This window comes from Crotalus tigris, unplaced genomic scaffold (assembly GCF_016545835.1).
Source record: "Crotalus tigris isolate CLP2741 ecotype Arizona unplaced genomic scaffold, ASM1654583v1 scf7180000018548.2558034, whole genome shotgun sequence".
Taxonomy (NCBI): domain Eukaryota; kingdom Metazoa; phylum Chordata; class Lepidosauria; order Squamata; family Viperidae; genus Crotalus; species Crotalus tigris.
Window position 1 is genome coordinate 1,077,428 of NW_024097071.1, and position 18,290 is coordinate 1,095,717.

At 33.4% G+C, this 18,290-nt stretch overlaps 1 protein-coding gene across 4 annotated transcripts in view; it reads left to right on the top strand.

Moving 5' to 3' along the window:
• The first annotated feature begins 11,345 nt into the window (after positions 1-11,345).
• Positions 11,346-18,290, top strand: part of NR1H4 (nuclear receptor subfamily 1 group H member 4) — a 41,041-nt gene continuing 34,096 nt past the window's right edge. Inside the window, exons 1-2 of one of the 4 annotated variants that reach the window (XM_039354072.1) lie at positions 11,346-12,327; positions 18,074-18,163. In XM_039354072.1, coding sequence (XP_039210006.1) covers positions 18,079-18,163 — 85 coding nt within the window. In that variant the 5' untranslated portion in view covers positions 11,346-12,327; positions 18,074-18,078. Of the gene's footprint in view, positions 12,328-18,040; positions 18,164-18,290 lie in introns of all 4 variants that reach the window. The other 3 variants (XM_039354071.1, XM_039354073.1, XM_039354075.1) reach the window with 3 other exon arrangements.

Genomic DNA, 18,290 nt, shown 5'->3' on the forward strand with positions numbered 1-18,290 from the left:
CTGAAATAGTAGCCTTCTAAAATCAACTACAATTTTGTAAACCAGATGATAGCCCGACAATAATAGAAATTGAAATATCAAAAAATCAGAAATGTGTTAAAAATAATCAGGTTTCGCATTCTGATCTGAGCCAGCACTGTGATGTAATTGTAAAAAAATCAAGTCTAGTTTTAGACTGCATGAACATAAATATAATTTCCAAATTGTAAGAAATAATAATTCCACTTTACGTGTTCCACTGCAAATATTCTGCATTGATCAGATCCCCAAGGTTTCAGAGAAATTCAGGGCAATGAAAATGATCAGGGGATTAAAAGCAGCCCTATGAAAAATGAAGTGAAAGTGATGACTATGTTAATAAGTGTTCACATTAGAATAGAATAGAATAGAATAGAATAGAATAGAATAGAATAGAATAGAATAGAATAGAATAGAATAGAATAGAATAAATGGAAGGGACCTTGTAGGTCATCTAGTCCAGTAGTTCTTAATCTTTTTGAACAAATCGCCCCCTTGAGCCAATGAGGAAGTTGTCATTGCCCCCCTCCCCCAACATAACCTCTCAATCACAACATGGGAAATAATTCTTCAATTTATGCAAACACTTTTTTTTGTTTTCTTTAAAATTGTCATCAGGACATATTGATGCAAATAGTTTATTTCCAGTCTTTTTCCCATATCTCAACTGTGTGAAAAATTTTGGTGCCACCCAGCACTTTATTCCCAAACTTCGTGATACATGTATTTCATTCTTATCTCATTTATTCAAGACACTTAAATGTAATGACTACTGAAAACAAAATTCAATTGCAAGAAAGTGAAATACCCGAAAAGAAAAACAGTAACATTTAATGACTGAATTACAAGTGAAATTTAAGACGCAAAAAGAAATATAAAAAGGGCATAAGAACAAACCGCAATGCAGGAACTAAGAATTTCAAGACGAAAACTCTGAAACTAAATTAAGATTTGAGGAAAGTAAATATAGTCATGCACACTGTAAAAGGATTAAAAAGACACAAAGAAAATATAATATCAAACTGGAGTGCATGCTAAAAAAGTACAATACAAAGAGACACACAAAATGTTTTACAGAGCACAACAAAAATTCGAAAACAAAGCTGAAAACTCAAACTGTGACATCAACATTACAGCTGACGTCACAGGGGACAGCCACTCAGCATGCAATGTTTCGAAAGAAGCACTCCCCCCTCCATCACTGCCCATTCTGGCCAATGGCGCACCACTGTATGGGTAGAGGCTGCTGTACAACGCACATGAAGATAAGCGATGCGTATTCACATGTGTACAGCATTCTGTACTGAAGCTAGCTGGAGGAAAACTTAAAACACAATTCAATCCACTAATAGCGAGCGATCTGATGTTTTTGTATGACAGATATACAGCGATTCACTGTACGAAAAAGTCTCAAAAGTGTCCCCAAAACCTCTCGCTCCATTGCCCCCATATCGCCCCCTTTTTGTTCCTTCGCCCCCTTGTCACCCCTTTTTGTTCCATTGGCCCCTGAAAAATGAAATCACCCCCTGGGGGGCAATATTGCCCAGGTTAAGAACCACTGATCTAGTCCAACACCCTGCCCAAGCAGGAGCCCCTACACCATTTCTGATAGATGGCAGTCCAGTCTCTTCTTGAAAGCCTCTAGTGATGAAGCACCAACAACATCTGAAGGCAGTTTGTTCCATTGGTTGATTGTTCTCACTGTCAGAAAATTTCTCCTTATTTCCAGGTTAAATCTCTCCTTGATCAGTTTCCATCCATTATTCCTTGTATGGCCTTCATGTGTTTTGGAAAATAGGTTGACCCCATCTTCTCTGCCCCTCAAATATTGAAATACTGCTATCATGTCTCCCCTGGTCCTTCACTTCACTAGACTAGCCATGCCCAGTTCTTGTAACCGTTCTTCATATGTTTTAGCCTCCAGTCCCATAATCATCTTAAGAGGATCAAAGCCTATTAAACGGGTTTTATAACTGGAAGGTACATGAAGAATAATGTCAGACAGATTATTAACTTATTAGAATATCTAGACAAAAATAATCAAGTTCCTGCAGGATTGATATTTCTAGATGCTGAAAAAGCTTTTGATCAATTGAATTGGCAATTTATGTTAAGATTAATTGAGAAAATGAACTTTGGAGAAAAGATTTTACAAGCTCTGGGTGTTATTTATCAAAAACAAACGGCACAACTTATTGTTAATGGGGGTTTATCAGAGGTTTTTACAATAGAAAAGGGGACTAGACAGGGATGTCCATTGTCACCACTGCTGTTTGTTTTAACTTTGGAAATATTGTTGATTAAAATTCGAGAATCACAGGAAATAAAAGGAATAGATGTTAATAAAAAAGAATATAAATTAAGAGCTTTTGCAGATGACTTGGTGGTTACCCTGTCCCAACCTACTTATTCCGTAGTAGAGTTATTACAATTGATACACTAATATGGACGGGTTTCGGGTTTTAAAATTAATAATAACAAGACTAAAATATTACCTAAAAATATGACCAATTTGGATAAGCAGACTTTGGTTAAGTCGACAGATTTTGAGGTTATTGATAAGGTAAAATATTTGGGGGTTATTTTATCTGTTTCTAATGTAAAATTGTACAAAAATAATTATGAAAGGTTATGGGTCAGGATACAAAGAGATTTGAAAAACTGGGAGAAACTGCAATTATCCCTTTTGGGAAGAATTGCGGTGATTAAAATGAATGTTCTGCCAAAGTTCCTTTTTTTATTTCAAATGATACCTATCTTAAAGAATGAGGTTAATTTAAATGAATGGCAGAAAGGTATCAATAAATTTAATTGGGCGGGGAAAAAACCAAGAGTAAAGCTTAAAATAATACAAGACATTCGTGAGAGAGGTGGACTCAAGGTACCGAATTTGAAACTGTACTATGATGTGGTGGTTTTAACATTAATTAGTGATTGGGTTAATTTAACAAATGTAGAAATACTTCTCTTGGAGGGCTGGGATTTACTTTTTGGATGGCATGCCTATTTAATTTTTAATAAAAAAGTTGATAGGGTTTTTAAATCTCATATTATAAGGATTTATTTATTTCGGGTTTGGAGGAAATATTATAGAAGTGATTTTAAAATTCCATTATGGGCTATACCTGGGCATGCGATAGAGGGGATAAGGAGAGGAGTTAAGATGGATGGTGTTTCTTATTCACAACTACTTAGATGGGATGGTAAAAATTGGCAGTTAAAATCTTTGGAAAATCTAGCACAAGAAAATATTAAATATTCATGGTTTCAGTATAGACAAATAGTGGATAGATGGAAGTTGGATTGTAATGTGGGTTTACTTAGAGAAGATGAAAATTTTCTTAAACAAGTAAAAGACCAAAGTCGAACTCATATCAAGAGAATTTATAGGGTGCTAGTAGAACTGGATTCAGAGGCAGAATTAAAGATTGTATGATCAAATGGGCACAAAATTTTGGTGAACCAGTTTTACTAGATACCTGGGAAATTATTTGGGTGAGGAATGTCAAATTTACACAAGCCCAGAATTTAAGGGAGAATTTTTATAAAATGTTTTACAGATGGCACCTTGATCCACAAAAAATGTCTCGTATGTATCCTGACTTACAGCCTAAATGTTGGAGATGTGGTTGTTTGGATGCTACTTATTATCATATTTGGTGGTCGTGTAAAAATATAAAAGCCTTTTGGATTAAGATATGGTGGAATATTCAAAGAATTTTTAGAAGGAGGGTAAAATTTACCCCACAATTGTTTTTATTAGGTATTGTTACTGATTGTGATACTAAAGAGATCACATTGATGTTAAATTTAATTACAGCCGCAAGGCTGTTAGTAGGGCAATGTTGGAAGAAGGAATCTTTGCCTACTTTGCAAGAGTGGTTTTTTAAAGTTTCTTATCTGGCGGAAATGGCAAAGATTTCAGCTTTCTTGAAGGATCAATTGCAGGAGAAGTATTTTGCCGTATGGAAAAAATGGATAGATTTTATACAATATAAGTTGGATATTAAAAAATATTATTTAGTTTTTCAATAACTTATATTTAAAATTTAAAATATTTTATAGATTTTATTCTTTTTCTTTTTTATATATACTTTCTTTTATCTTTCTCTTTTTTCTTTTTCTTTAGTCTTTTTTTTTCTCAAGTATTATTTTCTGGTATTTATGTTTTTTTATATACATATATTATTGTTAATTATCTTATAGTTTGTTTAATTAATGTATTCAATATTTAAATTTATTCATGGTTTATATTTTTTTTTAGATTATTTGAAGAAATTTTAATTAAGCCTATGTTCAGCTCTGGGAAGGTCAGGGGAGGGAATGGGAGGGTTGGGGAGGTTTGGGGATGGGTTGTTTTGTTTTTGTAAAATTTTAAAAACTTAATAAATATTTACAGAAAAAAAGAGGATCAAAGCCTGTTCTTCCTTATTCCAGACTTATGAAGTGGAAATAATGGAGATAAGCCAAAGCAACAATCAGTTGAGCTGCAACGTGAACATACAAGTTATTTACTGTAGAAAGATTATTCAAGAATTTTTTTTTGAGAACTTCCGGTGGATAGCGTCGATGATGGCGGCTACATTGTAGCCGTCCTCCTGGGATGGCGTTGAGAACCGCAGAGCACAGCAGAGATCAGCCGTCCCGCGGCTCGAAATCCCCCTCCCGGGTGAAGGGAGGGGGTAGAGAATCACCCGAATAGAGGTAGAGCCTCTTAAACCCCCCAGGATTTTTTTTCTGGGGGGTAGAAAGAGAGCTCCCTCGGAGTTCGGGCTGCCTCCGCCTCCCAGCTGTCTCTGTTCCTTCGGGAACAAAGCGAAACGCCGCTACCATCTCCGCACGCTTAAAAGGACCGGGTGAGTGATTTTTAAAAGCGGACAGAGCTGGATAAAGGATTGGACTTATTGATTTTATATTTACTTTTTAGTTTAGGCTGATTTTCTTTTCTTTTTCTTTGTTTTTTGCTTGTGTGGAGAGTGAAAGTAAAATGGCGATTTGAAAGCGCTTTTTTTTTCTCGGAAGAAAGCGAGTCAAACGGAATGTTATGGACTATTTAGTTTTTTCTACTTAAACTTTTTAAACTTTTTTTTTTAGAAGGTGGTTTTGTGTTTTTGAAATAGCTTTTAAACTCTCCTTTGCTTTTTATTTTTTTTAGAGGATTTTTTATTGTATTTTCTTTAAGAAGGAAGAAGAGGAAATAAGATTTTTCCTTTTTTAAAAAATGGCTTCAAAGAGGCAAGCAGCTTCTACAGTTCCTAAGGTGGGTTCTTCCCCTGCGATCTTACCGGTACAACAACCTAAAGCTACACCGGTACAACAACCTAAAGTTACACCACCATCTTCTCCTCCTCTGCCAGTATTATCTGTACAAGACATGAAAGATATAATGGGAAATGCTGTATCTCAAATCAGAGAGGAAATGAAGGACCTTTTAGATCAGAACAAAACTGAAATTAGAGGGGAAATGAAGGAGCTTTTAGATCAGAATAAAACTCAAATCAGAGGAGAAATGAAGAACCTGTTAGAGCAGAATAACACTATTCTGAGGCAAGATATAGTTATGGCTCTATCAGGACTGGCTTCTGTGGTTGAGAAGCTTGATTCAAGGGTTGAAGAGGTTGCAGAAAAGGTTGATAGCCTGGAAGATAAATTTGAAGGCATGGAAAAAAAGATGGAAATTTCACAAGATGACATTGTTATGTCTTAGTATAGGGAAATGGAATATGCTTTAAGAATCAGGGGTCTGAAAGAGGATATGCAACAAGATCTGGCAGAAATTGTGGTAAATGACTTTGCTGTTATTCTGAATAGGGAGAAAGATGGAATACTTAGAGAAGTGGAAAAAGTTTACAGAGTTAATTCCTGGGTCGCAAAACAGAAGAATTTATCAAGAGATGTGGTGATTTATTTTGCAAAGAGATCTCTGCATAATGAAATTATACAAGCTTTCTATAATAAAAGGTTTCAGATTGCTGCTCAAGATGTCATTATCTTAAAGGAGATCCCATCTAAAATTTTAAGAAAGAGAAAAGATTTTGCTTTTCTAGCTAATGAACTTAAAACAAGAATGATGCCATTCAGATGGGAGATTCCGACGGGTATTGTTATGAGCCACGCGGGGACGCGTTACAGACTTAATACTAAAGCAAAGGAGTTTTACAGTTCGGTCCTGGGAGCAGGCTCACCATCATTTATGATGCAGAAAGCTTTGGATGGTAAAGAGGTGGAACAACAGTCTGAAGGACAAGGTGTGATGGTTGCTGGAAAGCCACAGGTGGAGTGGTCACGACAAACAGAGATCAAAGAGCAAAGAATGACCCGTGCAGCACATAGACGCAAGAAAAAGGAACAACAGAAGAAAGAAGTTAAAGAATCTCTTCAAGAAATTGCTTCGTTGCCGGTGGGAGGAGCAAGACCCAAGAGTTCTGCAGCACATTCTTCTATGGCAGATCTTCAAGCAGTCTTCTCCAGGCTCTTGGTTAAGGGAGACGGTAAAGCTCCTGACCTGGAATGCTAATGGCCTTAATTCCCCCCAAAAGAGAAAGAAAATCTTTCATTACTTAAAGCAACATAATAATGATATTATTTGCTTGCAGGAAACACATATTTTATCTAAAGACCAAAAACATTTAGCCAATGCTCGTTTGGGATCTCATTTTGTATCTTCTGCTCCTGGGAAAAAAGGGGGAGTAGTCATTTATGTTAAGCAAAACTTATCAGCCTGTTTGGTAGAATCTGATCTTCAAGGGAGTTATGTTATGATTGAGGTTGGTTTATATGGGAAGAAAATACTTATAGTGGGGTTGTATGCACCAAACCAACAACAGGAACAATTTTACAGATTGTTACATCAGAAATTAACTTTGTTGGATTATAGATCTGTGATATTAATGGGTGATTGAAATGGTGTGTTAGATATACAAAGAGACAAAAAAGGATCTTCTACTTTTTTTAAACAGGCTAAACTACCTAAAGCCTTTTTTGATTTGAAAGAGGACTGGGAGCTGAGAGACTATTGGCGGGAACGCAATCAGGAGGAGAGAGACTTTACTTTCTTTTCAGACAGACACCAATCCTTTTCAAGAATTGATTTTTTCTTGATTACAACTGATTTATGCTTTAGGGTAAAGAATGTTAAGATTTTTCCTAGGACTTTGACGGACCACAGTCCAGTTTGGATGGAGTTGGCGGATGAAAAAGAGGAGAGGAGATCGTGGAGGATTAATGAAAACTTATTTAGACAAGAAAAGAATGTTCAAAAATTAAAGGAGCATTTAAAGGATTATTTTGTTTTAAATATGTATAAGGGAACATCAATGTCAATGGTATGGGATGCAGGTAAAGCCTTCATGCGTGGGATCTTGATACAAATGAATAATACTCATAGACAAAAGCAGATTCAGAAACGTAAGGATTTGGAAGATGAGATTAAATTAAAAGAAAAAATTTTGATTTCAAATCCTACAGATGAAAAGGTTAAAGAATCTATAAAATTGCTTAAATCACAATTTAATATGTTGATGGCTGATCAAACTGCAACTAACTTACTGTATATGAGACAAAATACATTTTGTAATGCTAATAAACCAGGGAGATGGTTGGCTTACCAACTCAGAAAGCAACAGAGACAGAGAATTATAGATAAAATAAATCATAATGGTAAATTGGTATATCAGAAGGAGTTGATTAAGAAATCTTTTTTAGATTATTATCAAAAATTATATAAGAGTACTAAAATACAGGTCTCAGATATAGATAATTATTTAAATGAAGCCAACTTCCCTAAATTAACAGAAGATCAGAAACAAGAAATTAATAGTCCAATTACTTTCTTAAATTTCTTTTCTTCTTTCTTTCTCTTTATTCTTCTTTTTTTAGGTATTTTCTTTTTTTTTCTTTAATATTTATCTCTTTTATATATATATATATATTATTGTTAATTATTCTATTAGTAGTTTAAGTAATGTATTTAGACTTATCTATGGTTTATATTTTTTTTTTTTAAGAATTCAAGAAAATTTAATTAAGCCTATATTCAGCTCTGGGAAAGTTGAGGGAGGGAGTGGGAGGGTTGGGGTGGGTTGGGGAGGGTTGTTTTTTCTTATTTTGTAAAATTTTAAAAATTTTCAATAAAAAAAAAGAGTGGTTTTTTAAAGTTTCTTATCTGGTGGAAATGGCAAAGATTTCAGCTTTCTTGAAGGATCAATTGCAGGAGAAGTATTTTGCCGTATGGAAAAAATGGATAGATTTTATACAATATAAGTTGGATATTAAAAAATATTATTTAGTTTTTCAATAACTTATATTTAAAATTTAAAATATTTTATAGATTTTATTCTTTTTCTTTTTTATATATACTTTCTTTTATCTTTCTCTTTTTTCTTTTTCTTTAGTCTTTTTTTTTCTCAAGTATTATTTTCCTGGTATTTATGTTTTTTTATACATATATTATTGTTAATTATCTTATAGTTTGTTTAATTAATGTATTCAGTATTTAGATTTATTCATGGTTTATATTTTTTTTTAGATTATTTGAAGAAATTTTAATTAAGCCTATGTTCCGGGGGAGGGAATGGGAGGTTTGGGGAGGTTTGGGGATGGGTTGTTTTGTTTTTGTAAAATTTTAAAAACTTAATAAATATTTACAGAAAAAAAAGAGGATCAAAGCCTGTTCTTCCTTATTCCAGACTTATGAAGTGGAAATAATGGAGATAAGCCAAAGCAACAATCAGTTGAGCTGCAACGTGAACATACAAGTTATTTACTGTAGAAAGATTATTCAAGAATTAATACAGTTAGAAATATATAATCATGCATGAAATAAATAATTGGATTATAGGATCTATGCTGACAGTTAAATTGTCTGTAACAATCCATGAATGAAATATTCTCTGGTAAAATTTCTGACCTCTGAGGAGGGAATAAAGAATGTGTGTGAAGAAAATAAAAAGGGGATCCAAAATGAAGAAACTTCCCCAGATATATTTAAAAGATCCCTCAGTAGCCTCAACTCTTAATTCCTCACTGTTAATATGGCTGAAATCTCAATTTAGATGACGGTTAAATATGTTACAAATAACTCCAGCACTCAATTTATTCCAGGTAAAACACCCAGTACTCTTGCGAGTGAAGGTAAATATACACATCCCAGGGTCCTGTCAAATCCTGTAACCCAGTTCTCTCAATAATATAAATACAAATGTAGCAAATATCATTAAGAAAATGAATATAAAGGACAAACAATCACCTAAGTTAAATTCACAGATTAAAAGCCACTACAAGTACTTATAGCAAATTATGATTTAAGGTGCATAAGGATACAAAAGAACACAATTTGTTAATCTAAGATTGAATTATATGAAACAAATACAGTCAAGACCTTCATTCCAAATGAGACCAAATATTGTTCTGTGTATCTAAAACAATTCCCTCTGAAGCAAAGATTTATGTATTTCCTGTTCCATCACTGACTTTCTCTATGCACCAGAGTGTTCTTTTCTTCATAAGGGCCTTCATCCAGATAAACGTTGACTAAAGGGCCTTGTGTCCTGTCATCCATAATGCAGTGTTCCAGGGAGGTATGGTCCTAGAAGCCCTGCCAATGTACAACAGACCCAATTTCTTGATCTGACAAGGAGAGTTAAGATGCTTAAGACATCCACTTCTTCGTAATCCCCCTCCTCCCTGAAACAGAAATATTCGCTTCTGTTCCAAAAGGAAGAGGCCAAAGGAATGCTGGGGACTATATGCCATATGGTTTTTCTGTTTTGTCATATGGTTGTTTTATAATTGTATATATTGTTTTATTAGTTGTAAGCCACCAAGAGTTGGTTTCAAAATGAACAGCTAGATAAATGCTTTTAAATAAATAAATATGCAGCACTGGAAATCCCACTGTAATCCCAATCACTAAAACCGCTGTTCAGTTTTGTTTCAGTATAAATTAAATGCATTGATGGTAGGAGCATTCTGCCCACATAATAGAACCAAATGTTTGAAGTTCCTAGTTTCTAGGTCACTTTCATGACATGTCTTGAGATTTCTTATAGACTGATGTAAAAAAATTTTTTTAAAGTAATTGTTAATGTAACAACATCAAGCCATGAAACAAGCAAACACCACTGCATCTTAGGGTGAATTTGCCTGGTGAGAATACCTGAAGAAATTACTTGAAGAAACAGGTATAGAAAATGAATAAATAGTAAAATAAAGTCATTGGACTAGAATACTCCAGAGAAAATATTAGAATACACCAAGTCAATAGACAATTTGAGTAGCATTGAAATTAATTAAACAGCGCAGAAAGAAACAAAGATAAAATCACACACTATTAAAACTAGAAATTAACAATAGAAGAATGTGTGATAGACAATAATAACAATGACAAAATGTAAGACAACTCCCTTCATTAGAAGTTTGAATATCTAGCCAACTTCTGTAAACAGCACAATTTTTTCCAAATCAAACTTGATTACTTCTTTTGTGATACAATATATATTATGACCAGCTGTACAAAGGTTTCTTATTTTTAGGAGAGTTACATAAAATCTTATGTAGCAGTGGGTGACAAAGGTTTTATTTATTTCACATTATTATCTGTTGACTTTGAAGGCCTAAGTACTGAAGAGATGGAGCAATAGTTAAGTCAATGATTAAATGGATAAAATAAGCATATACAGTAAATGTTTAAAAGAAATTTTATGTTACATTTATTTTTAAAAGCCATAAACATTTTTATCCTTGAAGACCAAGCTAACATTCTGTACAATATGTCCTTTCACTTTTTAACACATATGACATACTATTACTATCATATTTAATTCCTAATAATTCATAAATTATAAATTTGATTGCAAACAAAATGTCTTGCAAATATACATTGTGACCATGTGTACAATATTGGGAGATGAGAAACTCATAAAAATCCTGAGAAACAGCTGATATCAATGAACAAGGAATGAAAGAACATAATGAGACCAGTAATTTATAGAAAGCGCCATCTGAAATAAAACAGCAATTTATTTTAAAAGATAATACTATGATAGGATTTGGAATCCATCTGATACTTAACAGACTAACTGCATTCATATTTAAAAAGAATAGAATAGAATGTAAAAGCAGACATTTCCAGAAGGTAAAATAATAGAGGAATGTTTCAAAATGATAGGAATGATAGATGCCAAAATATTTTTAAAATGTTATTTTGATATATAATTTTGATTTGTGTGAGTTCTATTCCAATATATTTAATCTTATCAGTTTACATATCAAAAAGAAACAGCCTTTAATGTTATCAAGCTAAATTTCCCCCTTGTCTCCCCATATGCTAACAGGTGTGTATATGTGGGTGGGGGTGTTATGTATGTGTACATGGATTTCATTCATAAAATTATGAATTGTATAGATTTTTGAGGAAGTAACTATCTATTAAGATCTGTTCTCAATGCCAGTTATTAGAGATCATGTCGACACTGGCATTTAATTGGTAACTATGTTTTAAAATACTCCATGTTTGGTTTAATTCAGCCATGGTCTTACAATGTTCTGATAATGTTCTAAGCTTCACACATTTCATACAGGAAGAGTTTAAAGAGTTCTGCAAGAATGAATAAATGTACACATAAACATTCACCAACTGGAGGTTAGGACACATTTGTTAAGCTAAATCTTTCTTAATCTCAGTGCAAGATAAATGTGTAAATTTCTTAGCTGTGGCTACGTGGACTGGAATTGTAGAAGTTTTAATTGGCATTTCTGGATGGTAACGTTTATGCTCAGATTATTACTGTGATGTTAAACAACTTTTTCCAGAATATTTAGGTTACAATTACAGCTAAATAGTTTTATAGGCATAAACATAGCTGCTCTATTTCTGGAACTTTTCTGCCTTTTTCAATACCCGGAATTCCACTTGGCCTTGATCTCATACACCTTTTGGTTGTCTCATTCAAAGAAGCATAAGCTAGCATTTGTCAACATACTTTTTAGTTACTGCCCAATAAGAATCTTCAACCAATCACGATTAGCAACATATCCTGCCCAGGAACTGTGCTGTATCCAGTTTTATAAAGTTCCTGTACTTCAAGCCTGTTTAGATAGAACAGGAAAGAAAGTACTGTTAATGAGTAAGCTTTGTGTACTGCAGCACTGAGTCAATGAAGAGAGGAGAAGTCAGCTAAAGTGGTCATGTTTTCACTGAACAATCCTGTGAAAGTGAAAAACAAAACAAAAATGTTCCTGTTGAAAAATCATTAGGAGTTTCAATTGATGCAAAACTGCCGATTCTATGAACAGAGCAAGATATCAGGTGTAAGTTGCTATTTACTAATGCTTATAGTTCAGATAAGTCATACTTTTGAGCATATTGTTTTCTGCAATTTCATTCATTTTGTCTTATTGGAAGCTTTGATTAACAGATGATTTTGCAATAAAGTGAAAAACAGCATTATTATTTATTTAGTATGTGATATAGGACTCCTTTTTAAAAAAATAGAATTTGCGTTAATCTGTGGGAATTAACGGCCAAAGCACTGGTTTTCCCATTATCAAAATATATTGATAATTGATTAAATATTAAATTATAATTACATAAACTTTCAAATTGGCTTACGATAATTTTTCCATTAAATTTAGCAAGTGAAATTTGGTATTTGTTTTATATTTCTGCTGCAGATCCCAAAATGTGAAGTTTTGCCATGGTGTGTGTTATGAAAGAAAAAAGCAGAAAAAAATTATTATTGTAGATTCACAAGCATAGGATCTTGTGTAACTGACAATATGTACTCCAGTAGAGAAAAAATATGGGACAATGCAAAATCATGTTTCTGTATTCTTTTTAGTATTCATTTTATTGGCAAAGGTGGAATGAATTTTCTTTATTATAATAGCCACTTCCAACTCAATGGTTCTGATATTCCTTTTCTTTTCCTCCAATACTTAAAAAAGTACTTGTGAGAATTTAACATTAATATAACTAATTACTTCATTATCACTGTTCATTATATGCTTTTATTTCTCTTTCAAGAGGAAATATAAAACTTTTATTTTATGTATTTACATTACTTTCTTAGTATAAATGTTTTTCATAGAATCTCTTGGCCGGCATTGATCTGATAATTATCACATAGTCCTGAACCTGGCAGTGCGATTACTTTGGTTGATAAAGGGGCACATTTAATTGGATGTAAAAATACTCCAAAGAGTGTCATTCTTTTATTCATTAGTTTCTCATGAGGTTTATCTTACTTTAAAATAAAATTAAAAATATGGGCAACAGCACAACACCATACATAGAGGCCTCAATAAAATATCAGAACACAAATGAAGCCAATGATTGTAATGCTCAGTACATCTAAGACAGTGGTTCTCAACCTGTGGGTCGGGACCCCATTTGGGGTCGAACGACCATTTCACGGGGGTCGCCAAACAACACAGTCCGCCATTTTCCCCCCCTTTTCCTTAGCTGTGCTACTCCCTTTTATTCTATTGGCTTTTGAAAGCCAATAGAATAGACTCTCTTGAATAGAGTCTAATTCTATTGGCTTTCAAAAGCCAGTAGGAATTGTCCAGGCTGTCTCTGCCCTGCTGAGCCCGCCAAAAGTCCCATTCTGCAAATGGTGCTGCACCAGTTGAGTAGTCCTCGACTTACGACTGGTTGAGTAGTCCTCGCCTTATGACCGGTTGGGGGGTTGCGGCATTAAAAAGGTTGAGAACCACTGATCTAAGACACTGAGTCATCTTAAGTACAGTAGCCACCTATTACCTTATCTAATAAATGTTTTTTTAAAATATATTTTATTGGGTTTTTTTAATTTTAACAAAGAGTACTTTAGACACACTGTGGTGTTTGGGTAAACAAACAATTCAAGGTAAAAAACATACATAAACAGCTCAACTTAATACATTCACTATCATCTCTCTATTTCTCACAAATAACATAATAGATTGAATATATTCCATTTCTAGCTTAAATTTCTGTTACTGTTCTGTTCTGTTTTAAAGCTTTATCAATTTAAAATGACCATAATCAAATATTGTTTTACATCAACAAATTATCACTTCAAGTATTTCTACCATGTATATTAAAGTTTTTAATCTCTCTCAGCCCTCTTCTTATCACCAAACTCATTCATTTCTTCTTCCAGTGATAACTAACTTAATTAAAAAAACAAAAAAATGTTAAAACTTAGTTCCTTCAATTGATTACTCAAACTTCAGATATCCAATTAGTTATCATACCTTATCAGATCATATTATTATAGGCAAAAATCACCTAATCAATTTAAGCACTTCAAAATTACATTCTCATGACTGAACATTTTTTTTCAACCCCAGAACATACATATATATATATGATTATATATTTTTTATCCTTAATACAATCCATAGAGCCAAGGTTCTTTTATCCAAACCATTCCATACAACAAAAAAAAATCTAACTAATTTAAACACATATGTATATAGTTATAACTGACTTAATTAAGAGAAAAGAAAAAAGAAAAAAATAATAATAATGTTAAACCTTAATTCCTTTCAATTCATTACACAAACTTCAAATTCCATCCAATTAATTATCATACCTTATCAGATCATATTATTATACACAAAAATCACCTAATTAATTTAAGCACTTACTAATTTAAACATGCATGTATATAATTTCATTTTTCTTAGTTCTAGCTCTAGATCATTATCCTTAAAACAATCCATAAAATCAACATTGCCTTTTACTCCATTAAACATTTTTAAATTTCTTTTTCAGTCTAATTCTGGATTTCTTTCTATGCCACACGGGCTTCCATAAAAGCGCTTCCCTTTCAATCAGTAAATCCATTCTTGATGCTTGTAGTAATCTTTGGGAAAATGTACGTCCCTTCCTCTGCAATAAACGTCTTTTTTCCCTTTCAACCAATAGATCGATTCTTGTTGCTTGTAGTAATCTTTGAGAAAATATAAATCTCTTCCTCTGCAGTAAATGTCTTTTTCTGTTCTCCTTGCAGTGTAGTTGCTTTGTATTTTGAGGTCTTTGCTTCTTCTGGTTCTCTAAGTTGCTGAAGAAAGGATTGTCAGATGAAATAAATTTCACTTCTATCTCTGTAAATTCCTCTTCTGGTACATTTTGATTTATGCCATGATCAGTTGTAACCTGGACATCAGTTTGAGCAAATGTAGTAGAACCTCTGGATCTTAATTCTAAAGTACAGTTTTTAAATGTAGCACAAATTTCTGCAGTGGCCTCATAAATCTTTTCCAATATAAGTGCACAATTCAGTTGTATCTGAGGTTTCTCCATTTTAATATTAATGCTTAAAAGGAAATCTCTTTTTCTTTTTTGTAGAGGCTTTGTTTAATATAAAAACATCCACCCCCACAGCTTCACAGGTGTACAGCTTATCTTTAGTGTTTTGAAATTCAATAGAAGAATAAGCAAAGTTGCAATATTAAATTTTCACCACTAGATGCCCTCAGTGAGTTAAGAAAGTCTTTTCCAAAAATCATTTCTTTTTTTCTGTCTTTTAGAGTATAATATATATTATACTCTAAAAATTGGAAGTGTCTTGGCGACGTTTCGACGAAGTCCCATTCGTCATCTTCAGGCTGGTGTTTTCAGCTTCGTGCTTTGAGCAGCAATGTGTGTGCTCAAAGCACGAAGCTGAAAACACCAGCCTGAAGATGACGAATGGACTTCGTCGAAACGTCGCCAAGACACTTCCAATTTTACGCGGGAGAAAACCCGAACAACCAAAGACCTACATACAAATACCCGCGAAAACCTCAGAAAACATATATATATATATATATATATATATAAAAAGTAAAATATAGTCTTTCAGTATTTGTAAAATGCCTTTCTTCCCAAAGAAAGCAGAAGCCTCCTTTCCAAGCCAGGGAAATAATTTCAAAAGCTCTTACAGGTACATAAATGAAAAAAGGCAGAAAAGAGAGAAAAATAAGAAAAAATTCTCACCTGGATTCACCACAGGGACACTCAAAGATTAGATGTTGTCTGACTTACGGTCTGAAGTGGCAGGGCGATCAGCCATTTTACTGGCCGATCTTCTTCTCCGTCGGCCCTTGGAGATTCGTCCGGACAGCTGGAGGAGCCACCGCTCCTCCGCAGCCAGACAGCAGCCTCCTTGACGGAAGTTGCATCCTCCAGGGTGACTTTGGATCCATATAAGGGTCCACCGACGGAGGGAAACCTAGTCGACGAGGAGAGAAGTCTCCGCGTACGACTAGTGACGCCGTGAACTGGAACCGGAAGTTATCTAATAAATGTTTTAATGACATGGTTACATTGTTGACTATTTCTATCCAAAGATAAAAATATGAATTAATTTGATTGCATACTCTAACAATATTGACTGACATTTCAATAAATTTCAGTGAACAAAGCTGAAAAAAATGGATTTGATTCACACATTATACTAAGCCATAATATAGTTTATTTGGCTTTGGTTTGGCATAATTTGTGGAGCCAGTCATGTGAGATTAATTTGATTAATAGTGGTGAAACAAACCAGAATGCAAACTCAATTAATAAGAATTTGGCATCACTTCCTAGTCAAAAGCCATAAAGATTCATACATGGAAAGTAATAGAAAGCTTGCATAGAGATAAATGTTTGTGCAAAGAAAGTTAGATTCTCTTATGTAAACAATATTAACAAACAATTGTGTAATAATATAACTGTAAATTTTAATTTGATAATTTTAATATAAAACAGTTGTACATGGCCAAAGTGGTATGTTAAAAATCATGTGTCTTCAGATTTGTGAGGTTTACATCTCCCAGATTTTTTTCCAAGATTGCAAAGCGATTGGAGTTGTAGTTCATATACAGCTAGAGATGCAAGATTGAAAGAGCCTTGAATATGGCAGTACTAATGTCTAGTGAAATATTATGATTCTGTAGAAATGACTAGTTGAATTTATTAGGCTCTCAAGTAAATATCATAGAATTTACTTGCTCAAGAATCAATAAATATATATCTTGGAATTATTTTCAGAATATTTGCTAATTTATTGTTTACCCTGCCTTTACTATTGTAGATAAAGATAGCTCACATGATCAAAATATATAAATATGGTTGAATTGCTCTCTATAATACATAGAACATAATAATATAATATTAGTTAATATACATGATGCTGGAAATGTCAGATAAATATTATAAGAACAGAGCCTGTGAAGAGTACGTTAGATTATATCTCAGTTCAGACATTTTAATGTCCACCACAACAGTTCCAGTAACTTTATATTTTCTAGTACATTGATGTTTAACTGTGGTACACCTTAAATACAATAGCCTATAGATGAAGGCTAATAAATGCAACGAATACGTGAGTTTGTTCAAAGTGTTGAATACTTCCACCAAAATATGAATCTCTTTAAGCATGTTATAATAGTATTGACTAAGCATCTGATGAAGTAAGCAACAGCTCCTGAAAGGTTATTATTTTTAAATAAAATGTGTCAGAAAAAGTGCTGCCAAATTCCTAATTTTTGGTTATCATAGTCAAACAGCTTTCAACACAGCCCGCAACAGCAGTAATTGAGAATGCCTTCTTGGATAATGGCATATGGAGTGCGGATGGAGAAAAGACTTTATGAATATCTGATGGAAGTGCTTTCCAGTATGAGTTTAGGCAAGTGTATCCATTTTAAAAATGGGAAAACTCTTAGTATGAAAACGATCACATTGTAGTATTACATACTGGGAATGATCCACATGGAAGAATGTAAGGCTTATTTTTATTTGCTATTAAGTCCTAACCAAGGATCTAAGAATTATTAAGACAGACTCAAAGAATATAAGGCAGTTCCAAGCAGGGCGGCTTTTTGGGGGTGGTAAAATTAACATCTGATAAATGTAATATATCTAGATATGCTTTAACTATTGCTCCAGGGACTCCAGTCACAACTGTTATAACATTGGATTTCTTTTTCCATAAGCATTCAACTTTGATCAGCAAGTCCCAATATTTTGTATTTTTTTACTAATAATATTATTTGTTGTTAGATTTCATCACTGTTTGCAAATCTTACATTAAAGATTCTATGGCATTGGAGATGAACTTGATCAACCATTCCCAGCTATCTTCAGCAGATGGATTTTCTCTTTCTGAAGGTCCTAATTTATTTGGTAAATCAGAACTTACATTAATAACAATACAATATTTATAATGTTGAAAGAAAGCTAAACAGTGGTTAAGGCACCAGGCTAGAAAGCGGGAGACAGTCAGTCTAGTCCCACCTTAGCCATGAAAGCT